The sequence below is a fragment of the Bombus affinis genome, chromosome 7 (genome assembly GCF_024516045.1).
Source record: "Bombus affinis isolate iyBomAffi1 chromosome 7, iyBomAffi1.2, whole genome shotgun sequence".
Taxonomy (NCBI): domain Eukaryota; kingdom Metazoa; phylum Arthropoda; class Insecta; order Hymenoptera; family Apidae; genus Bombus; species Bombus affinis.
The window spans coordinates 6,096,398-6,116,268 of record NC_066350.1 but is presented as its reverse complement, the minus strand read 5'-3'; the positions used below and the strand labels follow the sequence as shown (position 1 = coordinate 6,116,268).

General features: G+C 44.1%; 2 protein-coding genes across 15 annotated transcripts in view; one reads left to right on the top strand and one right to left on the bottom strand.

Moving 5' to 3' along the window:
• Positions 1-183: 183 nt before the first annotated feature.
• On the top strand, positions 184-5,449 carry LOC126918733 (importin-9). 13 transcript variants are annotated; one of them, XM_050727035.1, is made up of 15 exons: positions 185-263; positions 369-431; positions 899-994; positions 1,064-1,445; positions 1,527-1,760; positions 1,835-2,204; positions 2,281-2,525; positions 2,633-2,894; positions 2,979-3,298; positions 3,371-3,590; positions 3,682-3,953; positions 4,077-4,485; positions 4,710-4,858; positions 4,938-5,007; positions 5,133-5,449. In XM_050727035.1, exons 4-15 carry the CDS (start codon positions 1,119-1,121, stop codon positions 5,345-5,347), a joined length of 3,093 nt encoding a protein of 1,030 aa, XP_050582992.1. In that variant the 5' UTR covers positions 185-263; positions 369-431; positions 899-994; positions 1,064-1,118; the 3' UTR covers positions 5,348-5,449. The 13 variants fall into 13 exon arrangements, with proteins under 13 accessions (XP_050583004.1, XP_050582992.1, XP_050582991.1 ...); XM_050727034.1 differs by having other exon boundaries at positions 1,061-1,445; XM_050727040.1 differs by having other exon boundaries at positions 190-263; positions 369-552.
• Positions 5,068-19,871, bottom strand: part of LOC126918738 (PDZ domain-containing RING finger protein 4) — a 59,974-nt gene continuing 45,170 nt past the window's right edge. For both annotated transcript variants that reach the window (XM_050727073.1, XM_050727074.1), the window contains exons 2-6: positions 10,112-10,501; positions 9,154-9,324; positions 8,547-8,645; positions 6,650-8,098; positions 5,068-6,539 (exon numbers count right to left, since the gene is read on the bottom strand). In XM_050727073.1, coding sequence (XP_050583030.1) covers positions 6,159-6,539; positions 6,650-8,098; positions 8,547-8,645; positions 9,154-9,324; positions 10,112-10,501 — 2,490 coding nt within the window. In that variant the 3' untranslated portion in view covers positions 5,068-6,158. The remainder of the gene's footprint in view (positions 6,540-6,649; positions 8,099-8,546; positions 8,646-9,153; positions 9,325-10,111; positions 10,502-19,871) is intronic.

Genomic DNA, 19,871 nt, shown 5'->3' with positions numbered 1-19,871 from the left:
ATCTGAAAATTAAATAATGAGAACGATATGGTTATTAAAGCGGGTAAATTTGATTTTTCACGTTCTACAAACCATATCGGAAAATAAATTTACGATTTTATTTAAAAAAATACTGAGAACTTAAAAATTTCGTAAAAAAGATGATCATGGAAGAAAGCTATATCCACCATCATATGGATATATATATATATATATATATGACATTTTATACAATAGTCGTATAACTTTGTTCAGAAAAATTTTTTCATACAATAATAAAAAAGGTAGGTATTTAAATGATCCCATTTAGTTGGGTTATCATGTATATGTATACGTAATATCCACTGGATATGTACATATTCTGGTAAGAATTAATTTCTGAATTGCAGGACGTGCGTGCACAAATACATTGATGTTCGATATGTCGTTTTGTACTGTTATACTTCAATCGCGTACGTATGATTTCAATTATAGAAACTTATAAAGTTGTGAATAATACGCATTTACCGTTTCAAAGGAATTTCAAATTAAATAAATTACACGTATAAACGTTTTGTTCACATAATATTAAGAGTGAGAAGCATTTATTTTTTATCTTTGTATTATCTCAGATATGATTTAACCTTTTGTGTCATTCGATTAAGCCGGCTTTGTCCGCAAGTCAGCATACGGAAAATAAAGTAAATTATTTGTCATCTAAATTTCTTTCCAAATTTATGTATTTTAAAAGTGATTCGTTTCATTAGGTACAAGTGGTTTGCTCTAACACAAATTATATACACGTTGATCTCTTTTAGGTTGTGTAACTATTAATTAGCAACAATGTACTTACTTTTGTCATTTGATTTCTTATTTATCTTCATATGAAATTTCGTTTACCTTTTTGTCATATCTATAATAGTTATTCTATTATTTGCAGAGAAACTATTTTTGAGAGATTAAGATGATCGGTAATGTTAAGAAGCACTTGTACTAATAATAGAACAATAACAATTTACCAAGGATATGTGCTCAGGTAAATGAATATCATATAAATTGAATGTAAAATTAAAAAAATAGATTCTAATCATATTGTAAAAAGAAGCATTTAAGGAATAAAAAATAAGGAAGCAGAAATTTTTACAAGAAGCACAATTACGATGGACGTTCAAGGTTCCCTGAGAGAAGCTTTGTATGAAACTTTAAGTGGTATTTTGTCTCCTCATACAGAGGCTCGTCAAGCAGCAGAACAGAGAATTCAAGCATTAGAAGTGACAGAAGAATTTGGTATACATTTAACGGAATTTGTAATAGATCCAAATGGGCATTTACCTATTAGACAGTTAGCTTCTATATTGTTAAAGCAATATGTTGAAACTCATTGGTCTTCCATGGCTGAGAAATTTCGGGCTCCTGAAATAAAGTATGCAACAAAGGAAAAAATCAAAGAATTACTGCCAATAGGACTCCGTGAATCCATTAGTAAGGTAATCCATTTATAATTATGTATATGTATATACGCTGTACACATTACATGTAAAAATGTTTTATTTCATTACTTATTTCAGGTACGTGCAGCAGTAGCTTATGCGATATCAGCGATTGCACACTGGGACTGGCCAGAAAATTGGCCCGGTTTGTTTGATATACTTGTCAGCTGTTTAAGCGGGGAAAACGAGTATGCTGTTCATGGAGCCATGCGTGTTTTAACAGAATTTACTTCAGACCTTACTGATAATCAGTTGCCTAATGTGGGACCAGTAATCCTCCAAGAAATGTATAGAATATTTCAAAGTGAAAATGTAAGTTGATTATTTTATCAAGCATTGGTTCTGACAAGAATAATAATAATGGCGATGATTATTTGTGTCTTTAGCAATATTCTATTAGAATTCGTGGTCGTGCCGTTGAAATTTTTACGACGATTGCGTCATTAGTTGCTGTTACGGAACTGTTCGAAAAAGGATTTGCGGGGCGATATTTACAGCCCGTTATACCCATGTTTTGTGAAAAATTCGTTCACTGTTTACGACTGCCTGATGGTTCAACTTGCGATAGTGGTCTTAAAACTGATGTTATCAAAGCTATGAATTGCCTAGTTACCAGATTACCTAAATACGTCGCAACTTTTTTACCTCAAATGCTACCGCCCTTTTGGGAAACTTTAGTGCAAAGCGCGAAACTTTATCAGGAAGGATCTGTAAATGGCGAGGGAGATACAAACGAGAAGGAAGTCGATTCAGATGGTGAACTTTGCTTTTGCAGTCTTAATTTGTAATTGTTGAAGATTAATCTGTTTTTAATTCGCTTTGACTTTTGCAGGTGAAATAATTAATTTTAATAATTTGATCATTGCCATATTCGAGTTTGTTCATTCTATTGTAGATCGTAAACGGTTCTCAAATCTTTTGGATAGTTTCCTGCAAGAAGTAATGTATTATTTAATAATTTTTATGCAAATAACCGACGAACAAATCGAATTATGGACAACTAACCCCAACCAGTTTGTGGAGGAAGACGACGTACTGACTTACAATGTTCGTATTTCGGCGCAAGAGCTCTTAACGGTAAATATATGTTTTCTAGGGAACAATTGGATTAGTTAATTTTGTTGATAATAATAGAACGTTTAAACTGAAATTCTTTTCTTTGTAATTAATTTATTCGAATGCAGACTTTAGTAAATTATTCTGAGGAAAAAGCGGTGAATGCACTTTTCGAGGTTGTAATGCGTCACATCGAAGCAACTAGTAGATTACAGACTGCAAATGATGGAAGCGGAAACAGTGAAACGTGTTGGAAATTACGGGAATCGTCTATTTTAGCCTTAAGTAATGTAAAAGATGTCGTTGTGGAGAGGCAGAAAACTGGAATGCTTCAATTCGATATTATTAGATTTTTAGATACGATCGTTTTAGCTACTTTAAAGGATTCAGGTATCCGATATTCAATAAAATAACAATTGTTTCTACTTTGGTATTCATTCGTTTGTCGTTTTGTGTCGTGCCGGCAATTTTTAGGTTCACCGCCGTTACTTCTTGGCCGTTGTTTGTGTACTGGTGGCAAATACGCTGAAATAATGCCACCAGAAATGAGTTCACGTTTCCTGGAGGCAACTGTTAATGGTTTACAGGAGAATCAGCCTTCGTGTATCCGCATCAGTGCAGTAAAAGCTATTTACTGGTTTTGCAAGGCTTCACTGGCGGAGAATAACAGTACTCTCAGCAATATTATACGATCGCATTTGCCGAACATATTTCAAGGACTTTTCAATCTAGCTAATCAAACATCCATGGAAATTTTTACACTAGTAATGGAAACTTTTCAAGTGTTGGTTCCGGTAATGTTCGAGTTATCATCTTTCTTTGCCTTTGTCCATCTTCGTTTCATCAGGTTTTGCTTGTTTTTACAGTTGGACAGAGCATTTACCGCTTCAGTGGAAAATAAGATTTGCCCCTTAACTATCGCTGCATTTTTGAAGTTCTATAGCGATCATGAAATTTTGAACTTGTGTCAAGACATATTCAAAAGTCTGACACAAAATCCTGACTGCATAGGACCATTACAAACACGTTTGATACCAACGTTAACCAGTATGATGGCCGTATCGCCTATGGATAAATTAAAAGACGGTAAGTCTTATTAAAAATTAGACATACTTGGATACAGGCAGTAACATGACATGAAAATTGTAATTATTCGTTCTGATTGTTTGTACAATAGAGAGATGTCGGAACGTAGCTCTAGATATTTTGCAAGTATTGGTGCAGTACTCTCCTAAACCACTGAGTAGCGCGTTAGTCGAAACTGCGTTTCCTGCTGCGTGCCACTGTATTCTGAATTCGGAAGACAACGAAACGTTGCAAAGTGGCGGGGAAGTGATACGAGCTTACCTATCGGTCGCGGCTCGGCAGGTGACAGTGCATCGTGACAATGACGGTCAAACGGGTTTACAATACATACTGCAGATCATTGCTCAGCTATTGAACCCGCAGGTAACTTGACAATCCTGATTCAACGGTTAGATCCGCCTCTGTTAATTTATTCCGCCAAATGATCGACACATAATCTATATTATAAACGAATTGATTTTTTAACGAGGCGCGTGGCATTTGTAGTCGAGCGAGTTTACAGCGACTTTTGTCGGACGATTGGTGACGACGTTGATTAGGAAAGCGGGAAACACATTGGGCGAAAATCTCGATCTGTTATTGAAGGCTGTATTGAGCAAAATGCAGCGAGCTCAGACGTTGGCTGTGGTACAGAGTTTGCTCATGGTATACGCTCATCTCATAAACACAGAGTTTGACGCTGTCCTAAATTTTCTGTCAACCGTACCCGGTCCGACAGGACAAAGCGCTCTCACTTTCGTGCTCTCCGAATGGGTCACAAGGCAACAACTGTTTTTCGGTAAATACGACCGAAAGGTAGCAACGGTCGCGCTTTGCAAGATATTGGAGTACGGTGTTACTCACGACGATAGTCGATTGAACGAGATCCTAGTCAGGGGAGACCAAATATTCTCAGGTTCGTATTTGAAGCATCGTAGAGAATTTGATAACGGAAACGTTTGGACGAATTAAACGCGTTACGAGCGTACACAGGGAAAACATTTTGATTGTTGTTTTTTTCTTTGTTAATCCTTTCGAATGTTTATTTTCAATTCATTAATTTCATTAATTAGTACAAGATGTCGATAAAATATTTATCCCAAAAGAGCGACTGACTAATTAAAATTCGAGAATACGTAGGAAACGAAGAAGGCGTGAGGACTAGGAGTAAAGCCGAATCACAGCCTTATCAGTGGACCACTATAACTGTTTTGGTGAAAATATTCAAGCTGATAATCAACGAGTTGTCGAACGACATCGAAGCGGTCGCCGCTGGTCATGACACGGACGTTAGTGATAATAAAGAATAATATTTTTGATATTTTATCTTTGTTTCGCGGGTCGAATTAATCAGTCTTTAACGCGCAGAATTCATCATACAACGAGGACGATGAAGAAGAAGACGACTACTTAGATCCGGGCTACGAAAATATGATAAGTAAGTGGGGTACGATTCCATGGTGTTTTCGGCACATCTTGATTCATTAATCTTTCTCGCTAACGTTAACATTATAATATATTTTCGTTATTTAACACACGACAAATTATCGTTTTATGAATTAGTACTTGGAGGAAATATGCCTAAAACTGAGGAAGACGAGGACGATCCGGATATGCTGCAAGATTCCATCTATCACTTGAATCTGAGTCAATATTTGCAAGACTTTCTATTAAATTTTTCGACTCACCATTGTTTTCCGGTATACATTCAGCATCTAAATATTCCGGAACGAAAGGTTTTAAGCGGTTTAAACATCAACGCATCGTTCATGCAATAGATAGATGGATAAATAAGATGGTTAAATAGACGCATGAAGAGATACATATGTCGATAATGACGAGTTTCGAATTTCGTAATAAAATATGTGATTCTTCGTATATATATGTGTATGTATATATATACGTATATATATTATATATATTTTTGTTACGGCACATTTTACCTGTTTTACATTGTTCGCGTGGCAACTCGACGTTTCGTATCGTCCGATCGACGACTCGCGTGCAAAGAAAGATGGCACGAAGCGATGCAAACATTCTTTTCCTTTTATCCTTTTCTCACAGTAGGTCGCAGGGCCATGATTCACGATTTTCACCCGCGATTTATTCATACCATCGTTACGTTTATTGTACATATCTACAAAAGCGTACTCGTTCTATTTTCTTTGTCTGCAAAAGTTTCAGCTCGTGTAAAATAATCTACATACATTTATTATATCGTTATACGAAAAATATGTACAACCTTATTCGTATTTACGCTACTTCGACGACACGAGCATTACACGACTCGCTTCAGTTGCTGCAAATTGAAAACGAGATAAAGCTCGGTCATGGTTTTCGTAGCCCTATAACACGAAAATGAAACGACGCGCAAAGAAAGAGGAATGGAAACTCGTGGAGCGGTGATAGGATAACGCGTGGATCAAATATGTAATTACAAGTTTGATTATAATTACGGAACCTGAAAAACGATCGAACAGTGACGAGATCATCCGTGGCAAGACAAATATAACGCGACAAAAGGAAACACGCAGGAACAAGGAAAAAATTGCTTTTCGTCGTTTCCTTGGATATCGCGCGTCATACGGTTCAAACGGTCGTTACCGAAAGAAGACCCATCAGTTTGCCACCGGTACCGGGACCTCCCGCGCTACCGATTCTGTTTCCATGAACCAACATCTCCTGAACGGTAGTGAAATCGTCCAGGGTGTTCTTTTTACGAGCCATTTTTTTGTGACTCAGTTCCACGATATTCAACGGTTTCTTCGGAAGCTTCTCGTGTTCGCCATGCTCGCACGACAACAATTCGTTGGTCTGCTGCATTTGAAGCTGTTGTTGCTGTTGCTGCTGTTGCTGTTGAAGTTGTTGCTGTTGCTGTTGCTGCAGCTGAAGTTCTTGTTGTCTCTGTTTGCGTTCGCGAGCACGTTCCAGCTGTCTCTTACGTTCCTCTTTGGTCCAGTATCTACCAACCTAAAATAAGAACGAACAGATAAGAATTACAGCGGCGCGTGTACGTGCTTATGGAAAAGAGAGGAAGAGAGAAGAGAGATAAAAGGTTGGCCTGAATTCGATGCTGTCACCTTCACTTCCGACATGGTGTCGTCTTCCGTGCTGTGACCGGCTCTCTCTTCCGATATTTTGATCGCCCTATTTCTCAGAATACGATTCCTGACTGGCCTCCGAGCGATGTACCTGGTTCCATCCGCTCTCCTCTTCACTTTCCACTCCATCTGCACGTCGTTCGCTTTGTCCTCCGGGGGTATCCAGGAACTGGACGCGCACACCTGTTGACTGCCGACAAACTGGTACCGAGTCAAATTCGGTGCTTGAAAATTACCATGAGACCTGGACTTTTTGGCAGTGCCACCGGCAGCGACCGCGGTAACGCTGCTGCTCTCTCTAGATCCACCGATGGTCGAGTTTCTCCGGTCGAGAGCCTGCTTGAACAGCTGCTGCTGCAGAAGCATCGTTTGCTGAAGGTTAGCCATGTTCGTGTACATAGTATCCGCGGGCAAGTTGGTTGGATCCGTCGCACGATCTCTGTAATAATGAGAACTCGAGCCTCTTTTGTTCGATTGGCTCCTTGTCTGTCTGTTGGTGAACGCGGGGCACGTGCAACCGAGCCTCTGTTGTTGCTGCTGCTGTTGTTGCTGTACAGCCAACGCTTTCGGGGGACAAAGCACCAATGTACTCTTGTGATGATCCCTTTCACCGCGTTGCAATTCTAACGTGAGCGGATTGCTGTTGCAGGATTCTCCGGTGTTGTACGCGCTCGAGCTATCCTTCTCCTCGCCCGAGCTGTTGCTCTTCGACGAACAGTACCACCTTCCACTCTGGTTCGCTTGGTTCTGCGAGTATTGAATCACCGCGTTCGACGTGGTGGTATTTGCAGTAGTCGTGATGGCGATCGCGATGGTAGAGACGATGGTCGTCGGTGGCGGAGGGACGGTGGTAATGGTTGGCTGCGCAGTAGCGACGACGCTAGAAGTATGATTCGCATGATGCCAATGTCTGTGATGTTCATACGGCGACGAGTAGATCGGTTCGCTGTCAGACTCGGGTATAGTCTCGTAGATGTGTTCTGTTTCGCTCCACACGTGATTTGAGTAAGCGTCTGCCAACCTAACCGCGATCGTTCCTCCTCCTCCGCCTCCGCCTCCGCAACCTGTTTGCGATTGACCGCGCATACAGAGACCCTCCATCTTCTTCGAGCAATCCTTCAACGTCTCCTGCATCCACTGTTTGCGATCGTGATCCGCGTGTCGCGCAGGCGACGCAGCGTTTCTACCGGAAGATTTTTGCGACGTTTGGGAAGAACAGCTCGAAGAAGGGGTGTTATTATTTGCTTGGTGTCCAAGCGTGTGACAGGGCACCGGTGGAGGCGGTGGCGGCGGTGGCCTCAACGTCGAACCGTCCTCTTCCGTGCCTTTGGTCCGTTCCTCCGTCTGCTGTTGCTGTTGCCGAATCAGCTGCTCGATCAGGCTGTTCTGGTACGAAGGTAGATGGTCCGGCGAAAGCAGCGGCGAGCCCTGCACAGAAACCAGCAGGATCTATGAATTCGTAACGAGTATCGCAAGTACGGAGGACGATCGTCCCTATTCACCCGAGGGTACACGCGCCTCTCCTTGTAATCGTCCTCCTACGAGAGGAAAAGAGGAAAGAAACGGTTTTCGAAAGATCAAAGTCTGATAAAAGGATCGGCTACCCGGTGGAGTACGTTAGAACGAATTACGTACGAGGCTGGTTGGTTCCTTTCAACTTGCAACTATATCGATCGTAAACCGCGTTAGAAAAGAAGAAGGCATCTTCTATGAATATTTTTTCGTATCTGACGCAGCAATTTGATTTTACTGGCAAAAATTGCTCGTTACGATGTTCGTCTCTTGGAGTTCGTTTTGAAGGCGTTCGTTGTAGCATACTTTACCATACTTCGATTTTCTTAGCCTCGTATTTTAGTAGCCCACAAAGAGATCTTACCTGATAAAGACATCGACTGACGAGAATGGTCACGGCGTTTTTCGTTTCGGCGAACAGGTTCTCCGTTTGTTCTTTGTTCGCCACGTCCTTTCCGTTCACCTGTAACACGAGTAACGTGGTTTGGTGCGGAAACGGTGGTCGCAACGTGTTTTCGTGGCGAAGTTTCGTCGCTGTTGAAACGAGTTTGATTGCTCGTCGATGTATAAGAACGAAGAAATTTCGACGAAGAACGGCGGAATAATTAGAATTCGTTCGTTTGGTTGTTCGCGGAAATTTCGTATTCAGCGCGATCGTGGCCTGGTTCTTCTGCAGCCTCGCGAACTGTAAGAGAATTTTTCTGCCGCAACGACGTTGCTCGATGGATTCGCGGAAACGTGGAAAATCGAGGGAAGAAATCCGTGACACGGTGGGTCGTTCTTCCATCCGATTTCCCTCGAGCGAAGCGCAAAGTCTTTGTTCCGCGATTACGATCCGCTTAACGAGATTAGAAGGGTAGCAGATTGGAAGGAAATCGCGAGGAGAAAACGCGATGAGCTCGTCCGGCTCGTTCTCCCGTAATCGAATCAACCGCTTCGATTCGTCGTAGTCCGCGGTCTTCGCGATTTACCCTCAAGATTTGGTCGCCTTCTCGCAATCGGCCATCGCGCGCTGCCAGACTTTCAGGAACTATTTCCGAGATGTAGACCTCGGTGTCGGCGTCTTCGCTGCCGGATCCGGAACTGTAACACACCGTGAGTCCTAGCTTCTCAGCGCTGCCCGCCTTCCGCAACGTCACCTCCTGTAATTGTGCTTTCGTTACAAATTCTCGTCATCCAATCTCGAACGTTGAAAAGAAAAAATATTTCCACGTACTCTTCTTCTCCGATCGACTGTTCTTTTTTTTCTTTTTCTCTTTATCCGATTCTACATACGTTTCATTTCCGTAACCGAACAATGAGAAATTTAATTAGTCGTAACAAATTAACACTTTACCGACCGCCAGCAATTCAACAGCATACGCACGTCCGACCGGCATCACAGGCGCAGATTCTTCCTAGCGCCAGCTCTGTTTCGCTTTAGACTCTCCAATACCATTATTTTTGTTCATCGCGAACGGTACGTTTTTTAAATTGGTATAAAACTGTGGGAGCTTACGAAGCAACGCAACTGAGCAAAGTACATTAGTATTAAATAACAAATTACTGCTCAAATAATAAGAAAGATTGTTGTCGACAAAAACCCGATTAATAGACTATCGGTCGGTAAGCGTCGGTGACAAAAGACCGATTATCGACTATCGGTCGGTAAAGTGTTAATCGATACGTACACCACCTACTCGAAAATTTACGGACTCTTACTCGTCTCGTAGAATTACAAGTAGAAAGATTCCTCGATGCGTAATATCGCTAGCAACGATCGGCCGTTGTTGACAAGTATCGGTCAGAATGTTCACGGTGACTACGTACTTGGGAACGGAGATGTACACGCGTTAAATTAAAATTATTTAAGAAACGTCCATCCACCTCCATGTCGTTCGAATAGTTGCTATGTCGTCCGATAGCGCGTATCATTTCCACCTAACATACCTCGAAATCGATGTCGTGCGCGAGAAAGTCCTCGAAACTGTCGTTTGGCTGCTCGTCGACGACCGGCAGCAGTTCTTCTTCCTCGGTCTCGAGAAGTCCGGTCCAGTCGGTCTGTACCGCGGTCGACACCAAATTCGGACAGGTGTTGATCGCGTGTTGATCGCGTTTATTGCCACCTTCGGCCGTTCTCTCCCATTCTTTCTCCGGTTCCGTGCTTCGACTCTCTTGTTCCTTCCATCCGATTCGCTGACTATGCTGTTGCTGCTGTTGCTGTTGTTGCTGTTGAGTCGGTTGTCGTCGCAATACCTCGACGATGATCGGTTCTTGGGCCGATTGAAAGCAACGCACCGCGTCTTCGTGACTCGAGTTCGATACATCTTGACCATTTACCTGCAACAAAGCGAGCAAACTGCATATTAACTGGAACTAACTTTATCCCGCGTGCTAAATCGGGTCTGCGTTTGATCGCGAATATCGAGAAGAGTAACGCGGTAGAGGAGGAACCGGGTTGTCTTTACGGTTGGCAAATATCAATAGGCGCGACGAGGTCAATTGGCAAGAGAGCGGAGAGAGAGTGGAGTGGAAAGAGCTTCTTCAGAGTCGTTTAAATGCGAGACAGAGGAGGATGACGGTGCAGCACGGCGCACGGTCCTTTATAACGACGTTCGAGGACGAATTTTCTGTACGATTCATTAACGGAATTACGGATATTCATCGCGTTTTTATCTCTTCCGGTTGGCAACGAGAGCCGTCACGGTGCTTGAGGATTTCAGCGGTGACCCAGTGAGCGGCTTTACGCGAAATCAAGAGGTCTCCGGTTTCTCGTTATTCGCTATTTCATGAAATTTCGTCTTCGTTTCCGTTGTCTCTTTTTCTTAAGTTCAAGTCAAGTTCTTTTCTTCGTTCGCTTGTCCCAAATCGCGAGTATCTGTACAACGATGTCGCCGTCTATAAGCAGGCTCTTTCGGCCGAGATATACACAGACAACGTATACCAGGCAACGTTAACGATTCATTTTTCCGCAAACAGAGCTGCATACGAAAGAATCGTCCGTAATTCGTTGCTCTATAATTCCTTTCCGTCTTATATTTCCTCACGTAGCATCATCCCCTCCCCGGTTGTACCATCGATTACGAAACCATCTATATTCTCGCCGGAGAACGCGAGTTTCCTCGTTTCTCCGACATAGTGGTACAGCGTTGTTTGTCATAGTCGTCGCGGTTCGACGTATCGTTGCCAATAACTCGTCTTAACACCTTACCGACCGCTAGCCAGGCGCAGATTCTCCCTGGCGCCGGCTCTGTTTCGCTTTAGACTCTCCAATACCATTGTTCTCGTTCATCGCGAATGGTACGCTTTTCAAGTTGGTATAAAACTGTGGGAGCTTACGAACGTAACTGACACAACTGAGCAAGGTACCTTCGTATCAAATAACAAATTACAGCTCAAATAATGAGAAAGATTGTCAGCGACAAAAAGCCGATTAATAAGCTATCGGTCGGTAAAGTGTTAAAACGGAAGACACGCGTTAAGCTACAGACTACTCTGACGGTAAAATCGATACGAAACATGGATCCTCGGACCGATTCGAACGATAGATTTTTCTCTGGAGTAGAGGGCAATAGCGGCAGTCGTCACGGATAATAATACCTCCTAATCGGCGAATAATTGCCAGAGAAAAGCAAAGGAAAAACGGACGGGGGACGGAGTCGTTTCGACGCCAAGAAGTCAGTCTTTGTAATTTCTCGATCGATAGTTTACTCGCTTGTTCGTTCGTTGGTTCACTCGACTACCCAGTCGCTCGTCCTTTCGTTCCATTAGTCACGACCGAAGGATGCTTTCGACCGTTTTACGGAGAACACTCGAGAGCCCCCCCCCCCCGCCGTTTTTATTCTTCGTCGAGGAAACGATCGACGCGTCTGCGTTTCGTCGAATCGTTACCAGAGACGCGTCGTTAACCGCGTCTTGGTCACGGTAATTCTATCCGAAAGCGATCCAAATCGAAAAACGATCGGTCGTTGAAATCGACGTTCCTATTTCCGCGTGCGGAATCGGAATAGCAATTTTCTTTTAGCTTTATTCGACGAGAAGAAAGAATATGTGTGCCGAGAACCATAACAAAGAGAGGGAGAGGGAGAGAGAGAGATTATGAAAATATTAAAGTAATTCGAAACTTCCTACTTTACTCGACGCCCACTCGGATACAGAACTCAAATAATCGTAGAACCTCGCAACGTACTTGTTCGAACGAACCTCGTCGTCGAATGTTGAAAGCGTTCCGCTCGATTCTAATACCTGAAATCCGCGAAAAAAGCAAAAAACGGCCAAATACTTTGGAACGTTTGTCGGTGAAAAATCAAGAATTTCCACGCGCCCCAGGGAAACAATCCTATCCAAGCAAGAGGAACGCTTTCGCGCGGCTAAAACGCAGAGCAAACGTTCGCGAATTGCGTAAATCTTCCCTCTTGGAACGAGCTACGTCGCTGTCCCGCAAACAGACTTATCACGATGCGCCGTGTTCCCCGTTGGTCGTTACTTTCTCCCCTTTCTCTCTTTCTCTCACTTCTTAACACGCAAACAACGAGCGAGTATTTCAAACTCGCGAAATATATTTCGCGCGATATGTCCCGCGCGAAAAAAATATCGTTCGTGCTCGCGAGGTGATTAGAGCGAGATGACGAAAGCGAGGGGGAAACCGGGGAAAGGAAAAAGGAGAGAGAGAGAGAGAAAGAATGGGATCGGAAACGGGAATGGGAAAAGCGAAAAGGGACGAGGCGGCAAAGGTACGGAAGGAGAGAAAAAAGGAGATTGAGAGAAGAGAGAAGCGACAGAGGGCAAAGGTAAGGGCGTAAGAGAAGGTAAAGCAGGGGGCGAGCACCAAGGCGCGGGAAGAGGCGAACAAGCTGGCATTTCTGTCGGCAAAGCGCGGATTGTGAGGCAGGTGGTGAGGGAAGTGCAGGGTGAAGGAATCGCGTACAAGGAAGAAAAAAGGGAGCCGTCAAGCTGTCGCTGGCGTTCCGTAAACACGGAAGTCTGAAGTAGTCGGGCTTTGAACACCGACGACTACCGAACGGTGACGACGACGACGACGACGACGACGACGACCGCTACGACCACGACAAACGTTCAAGACGATCGCAATTACCGTAGTCGAAATCACTGGAAAATTCGTACTCGTTTAAATTTAAGCTTTTTCTGTATCGCGCGTTTTCCTTGTTTCAAGCGGTCGTAATATACAAAACCGGCCGACCAGCGACTACGCGTTCTGTTTCGTTTTGGCTGGCGTGGCGGCATGGCACGCGCCAACATCGCCCCGAAATCTTCCAAAGTATTAATAGGAATCGTAAATTTGAACCTTCTCCTTCTTCGTGATATCGCGTCGACTCGGTCCCACCCCTGTTCATCGACATCGTCGAGGGTAAGGTTTTTGTAGCTCTTGCACGTCGGACGACTACGAGTCACTGACTCACCGACCGACGAAGTAGCAACCGAGCTGCTACGCTTAAATACGTTAAGGTGAGGTTCCGTGTATTTGCGTGGGACGCGTACGTTTCACGCGAACGCAACAGCTGAAAACCATTTGAAAGCGTGTTTCGTAGCGGAAGATGTCGCACACGTATTGCAGCGAAGCATCTAACATCGATAGGAAATCTCTGTGGTTGTGTTGCACCGAACGCGTACAGACGCGGATCTCTGACGCTTATGAGAAATACGTGCTACGTCTACTCGCTTTCGTCTCGGAAAATTACGGATTACCACGAACCTACGCCACGTCTCTTAATGTTACGTCTCGCAAAGAATCCTACCTATATCTCCACGGATTTCTACAAATATCTTAGGGGAAAGTTCACTCTGTATCGATAATTTCGTTCGTCGTTGCGTACGCAGCTTAATATTTATTATTATTTAATATTTGTGCAGGCTCCGCGAATCGTATTCAGAGTCGTACGTTTGGAACGCGCAGAAGCACATTGTCTAAATTAGGCGAAGATAATTAGCTTCGTCCGTCGATCTCGACGCACCTACCGGAATTTTAACGTCGATAAGGATTCGCGTCAAGACGGAAATAAATCGTAAATCGCGGTGACGCTGATCGGTGCCGTTGCGGAACGAACTTTGCAACTTGCGCGATTTCGCGTTTTCGCGTCGGTAAAAGTTGTTTCGTTTCCATGGATTCGATGGAGTTGGCGTAAACAGGATGAAGGGGAGGTTTCGCAGAGGAAACGCGATAATCGCGATCAGACGCCGCTAACCGGACGCGGACAGAGACGGACGAGGGATAATTTAAAATCGCGTTTCCGCCTTATCTCGGCGACACTTATCCTCGCACCCGTCCTACAGTTCTTCATTTTCGCCCTTCGTTTCTTCGCGGTTCCCTTGATCCTCCGAATCATTATTTATACGCCGTGGAAGCAACTTTCCCTCTTGGTCTCGTTCATCCGCTTCTCTAAACCGCGAATCAAATTTTCAGACGAAACGACGTTGGGACTGTGCCTCGCGATCTTTAGGCTAATTTCGCGCAGAGATTCATGGCCATCTGTTGGTTTACTCAGAAGCTACGGAGTCTTAACACTTTACTGACCGCTAGCGATTCAATAACTCTGTTTCGGTTTAGACTTTCCGATACCATTCTTTTCGTTCATCGCGAACGGTGTTTTTCAAATTGATATAAAACTGTGGCAGCTTACGAAGCAACGCAGCTGACGCAACTGAGCAAGGTACTTTAGTACTAAATAACAAATTACTGTTCAAATAATGAGAAAGATTGTCGGTGACAAAAAGTCGATTAACAGACTATCGGTCGGTAAGTATTGGCAACAAAAAGCCGATTAATAGGCTATCGGTTGGTGAAGTGTTAACGGTTTGAGTTTCAGGGGCTTTGAAAAAACAAGGTTGAAAAATGCTGAACAGCGCGATGGCGAAGAGAAACAAGCGGCGCTTATATTTCGCTCCTCATATTTGTTATTTTATGAAATACATCTGTATTATTATATATGAGTACTATTAGTTTATAAATATTTCAAGTTTTGTCCGATAAACATTATTGAAAAGATAAGTGTGGCGGCACTCGACCATGGAACTTTCCTATGGCTTCGCGACACAAAGCGCTATACCTTCAAAGCGTGAGGCCGACATGCTTAATGTACCCCATCGATATCCCTACGGTTCTTTCGTCGAATATTCGGAAGAATGCATACGTAGCAACTGTCGCGGATATCTAACAAACGCGTGCGTAGTGGGGATATCGAGGGGCAACAAAGAAAAGAATCCGCTTGGTTTCGAACAAAAGATTCATTCTGCCGCGAGCTGTGAAGTGCGAAAGGTCTAGCGTCATGGCGAAGCAAACACATTCGACATACGTGATTGTTAACTCTTGATTGTTAATTGTTGTTCTTTGATCGTTGATCGTTGACTGTTGATTGTTAATAGTTTAATATACCTTTTTTGTTGAACATCAAGAGTATTTCTTGTTGACACCTTCACCAATAACAACCACCTCATAACAATGAAATACAAAATACCGTCCGTAGCGTTCGAACGTACTGGGACTTTTCGACGCAAAATCTAAACAGCGCGATCGCTGCGACTCTACCGGTTAAAACGATGAAACTGTGACTCGACATTGCGATAAAAATCTGTGCGCTCGATTCTGACACTCGCGTCGTCAATTTCTCTACGATCTTTGTTCGCGAGCTTCGAAAGCGTAGAGAAGAAAAGGAGTAGTCGATGACCAGCTCGGACCAACTCTACCCTTGGAACTTCACGAAAATAGACTATTTCGGCGCAGAATGTGCAGCAGCAGGTTGGGTCGAAGAGAAAGGTCGATAAAAGTGGTTGGCCATTCAACGAGAGGTACTCGCGTAAAGTACAAACCGGCAAAGCTACGAAGCGACTGTTGCGAACTTGAATTTCTCTCCTTCAGAGTCACTGATATTTGGCAACTAGCGATGAAAAGGTGCAAGAACGGATCACAGCGATCGATCGTGAGTTCGATTGGAGCGGACGGCCGCGGTGTGGGCGGCGGGGTGCGTTTTTAATTGGTACGTGGAAAGCCTCGATATCGATCGTTGCCGCGTAAAGGCAACGTTATCGCTATTTGCTCTCCTCGCTCGAGCTTCCCTCTTTAATTTCCTGTCTGCGCGCAATTCCGAGCGAGCAACGTCGCGCGAGGAAACGTTTCGATTCGTTCCGTTGCTCGAAACCGTCCGAACCGAATCACGCAACGGCGGATCAACGAGAAAAAGAAGGGGCTGCGCTGTTTTTCGCCGTTCTCCATAGACGCTTGCCAAGGTGCTCGACCAACGGCGTAATTACGACCACGAGATTTCGGCCCCTAATCGGACCTCACAGAGGAAGATACAGAAAAGGGCGTACATTTTTCTCTTCGCTGATATCGCCACTGTGTTTCCCGTAGCTCGGACAGCGCATTGAAAATCGCTGAACGCGCGCGGTTTTCGAATACGTTTACGAGACGTTCGCGACGCGTAGGTAGATTTGTGAAAACGCAAGGCTAATTCTACGTTGACAAACCTGTACGGAATCGTGTATCGGCGTATAAAAACCGTATTTCGCGTTTATCCCCGTAAGTAAAAACCGTAAAAGCACGATACTCGAGCCTCCCGATCTCGAGTCCCCGTATCATCCTTCTTCTCTCAGCCGTCGTTTTTTGTCCTTGTTTCTCGTAATTACTTTCTCCCTCTCGTTCACTTTACCTCTTCCCTTCTCTTCGTTTCTCTGGTTTTCCTTTTTTTATTTTACGGTAATACACGCTTATTAGTACACGGCTAGATGAACAGTTCAGTGGGCTTTTACGATCGATACTTCGATACGTCGATTCTTGGGAGAGAAAGACGTCGATAATTTCGCCGATAGCCACCGATATGGATAGAGAGGGACGACGAAAATAACCGCGCCCACAGCGAAACGCGAGTGAGAAAATTGAACGAACAGGGAAAATGCGTGCTGGCATAGGCCGAGAGCCATGAAAACGTCGGCAGATCTCGCGCTCGTCTATACGCCGACCCGACTCTAGACTCGGATTAACGGGAAAACCCCTGTTTCCGCTCTTCTCTCTTTTCCTCCTTCTCCCCTTGCCTCTTTCTCCTACTTTTCATCTACCTTCCCTCTCATCCCTTATATCCTCGCCAGGCAAGCCGAGGGAAAAAGCACAGCTTCGGTGCGAAGGAGACAACGCCGGTTTGATTTTCCTCGTTCTCTTTCTTTTCTGCTCGGCAAATAATAACAAGTGCCGAGCGAGAAGAAGAGCGTAGTTCGGTACGCAAGCGAAACGTTTTAAGTCGCTCCCTTTCCGCTGTGACGAGCCAAGTGCCTCTTCTTCGGAAGGGCTCGTTACCTACACCCTGTTCTCCTTCGAACCTTAAACTTTTACCGCTTTTACCGTTATCGTCCTAGCTTCGTCTCGTTCCGTGCCAACCTATTTCGTTTCTATCCCTTCGTCAGCCGATCTTTGCTTCTCTCAAAGTTCCTTCGGTGACTAACGCCTCGTTCGAACCAGTCGGATCGTTTCAACTTAACAAGAAACTCGGCGAGATATTTTAATTGCTTACGATCCTCGAATCGCTATCTCTTTTGCGATGCGTTCCTATCCTACCCTTTCTACGACGACGCTCTTACCTTCTGTACGTACGTACAAACCGTTCAAAAGTCTATCTATCGACTCTGTATATCGAGAAATATAGAAAACCGACGACATTAAGAAACGTTGCGTTTTAAGTCTACCGTTGCTCGTATCGTCGCGACAAGACGAACAAATTTACGAAGACAAGTGATTCGCTCGTTCGCTAACTAACTGATCGCTTAACGAAGCTAAAGATATCGGGGAAAAGTGAGATTTTTTAATCGGGTTTGCATTCGAGAGGTTCGAACAAGTTCATCGAAGCCGAAAGTCAGTCGATCGCTGTGCAAACGATACTGTACGATACAACTGTAAACTTCGTTGTCAAAATCAACAAACGTTTCGTCGGTGTTCCCACTGCGCCGTTACACGGAGATTCCAACGATCTTCTCGCCGAATCCCCTGCGACTAAAGTCTAAAATCCAGCAGCGATCTATCCCGGAAGGTGCTATTTCGAATTTCTGTCGTTATCGAATTTTCTCGATCGCTTTCTCGCGATAACCGCAGATCGTAAAATCGACGCGAGGAGGAGCCGAGCCGAGAAACCCCCGGGGCAAACGGTAACGAGATTCCACGTATTTTGGACGGTATCGCCGAGGGAATCGACGTTCGACGTTCCGTAGCCGATAGAATAGGCCGAGAACAGACAGACGAGAGAAGCGTCGCGCGAGACGAGACCGTCCAACGACCCTTCGTCTCTCATCCAGTCTCGCCTCGGTTCGCCTCGCCTCGCTTCGTCTCGCTCATCCTTCTTCCCATCGTTCTGTTCCGTATTTAAAAACGGCCCGTTGAGAAAACGAAAACGACACAGGGGATTTTTCGGTTTGCGAAAGAACTGGCCGGAGTTATGCGGACGCGCAACTTCGAAGCAGTCGTCTCTGGACGAAAACTCGTCTCGTCGCTGCAACGCGGATTTTTATGCGATTTCGTATTGTTACGAATATAACTAAAAAAGAAAAAAAAAAGAGTAAAAATGGAATCAGACTCTAGAGATTTGTTTCATCTTAAATATTTCATATATCTCTGCACGTTACGCGGATTCGTGTATCCGCAGATTTCTCATAAACGCAGAAAAATGCGCCAAAATCTACCGATACCGTTGCTGATCGACGATTTAAGGAACTGCGCACTGCTGGCTTTGCCTCGGCGTATCTCGCACTTTCTTTCCTTTTTAACTCTTCCAACGATCGACCGTTGCTCTTTTTCGGTTCAGCCGTCTGTTGGACGATAAGAAACAGAATCGACGTACTGCTACGCGTGATTTGTACTCGCTTTTTGTCGAATTCATCGAGAAAGTCTGCAGCTGTCCCAGGCTGTCGATACGTGGTCCGTGCATCGTTGCTTCTCAGCGGACACGACGCGAGACAACCCTCGCGATTCTCCGCTTCTGCGCGATCTAGGGTGGAAAGGCGTACGAGACAAGGGTGGAACGAAATGAGGTGAAGAGCAAAGGACGAACGGATTACGTCGTCCAAGTGGACACCTCGGCCGTCCCCTTTGCACACCGATCGCGTTCCCTGCGTGTTGTCTTTGCTCATAATCAAACGGAAAACCTATAATTTAAAGGAGAAGATCGCGTATCTGACCACGCTTTATAAAGAAGAGGGATGCGCGAGCGTGCGAGCGTACAGTGAGTGTCAAAAGCGAGTACGCGAGTTTTACAAAGACGGGCGTCGTAACTTATGCACTTACCGATGTTCCTTTCTGTCCTATTAATTCGCATTTCTATATACAGCGTCAAACGACGCTTTTCTTTATCAACCTTTAGTATCGTTTCGATATTAGGGTTCAAATGTCAATCACAAACGTAAACCACTTTTCGCTAAAAGCAATTTGTATGACATATGCAATTTAGTTGTTATAATACGATCTTTATAACGCGATCGTATCATAACGATATTCTAAAACCGAACTTCACAGAAGTCTTGTTAACGAAGCGGGCAGGTTAACACTAGAACCACCACACCAGTCAAATTGTCTGGTTTTACAATTTTATTTTAAAATTCCTACTTCGTGTTATATTTCTTTCCGCAATGATGTAACGACTTTCGCAACGATAACTAAAAGAATAATATAACGAATTTTATTTTGCTTTTTATGTATTCAAACTGAAAATAGTTTTGT

Excerpts from the sequence above, each read along its gene's own strand:
- LOC126918733 (XM_050727035.1), top strand. The coding sequence starts at position 1,119 with ATGGACGTTCAAGGTTCCCTGAGAGAAGCTTTGTATGAAACTTTAAGT. Across the intron at positions 1,761-1,834 it reads GAATATTTCAAAGTGAAAAT|CAATATTCTATTAGAATTCG; the intron begins GTAAGTTGATTA and ends TTGTGTCTTTAG. Across the intron at positions 2,895-2,978 it reads AGCTACTTTAAAGGATTCAG|GTTCACCGCCGTTACTTCTT; the intron begins GTATCCGATATT and ends GGCAATTTTTAG.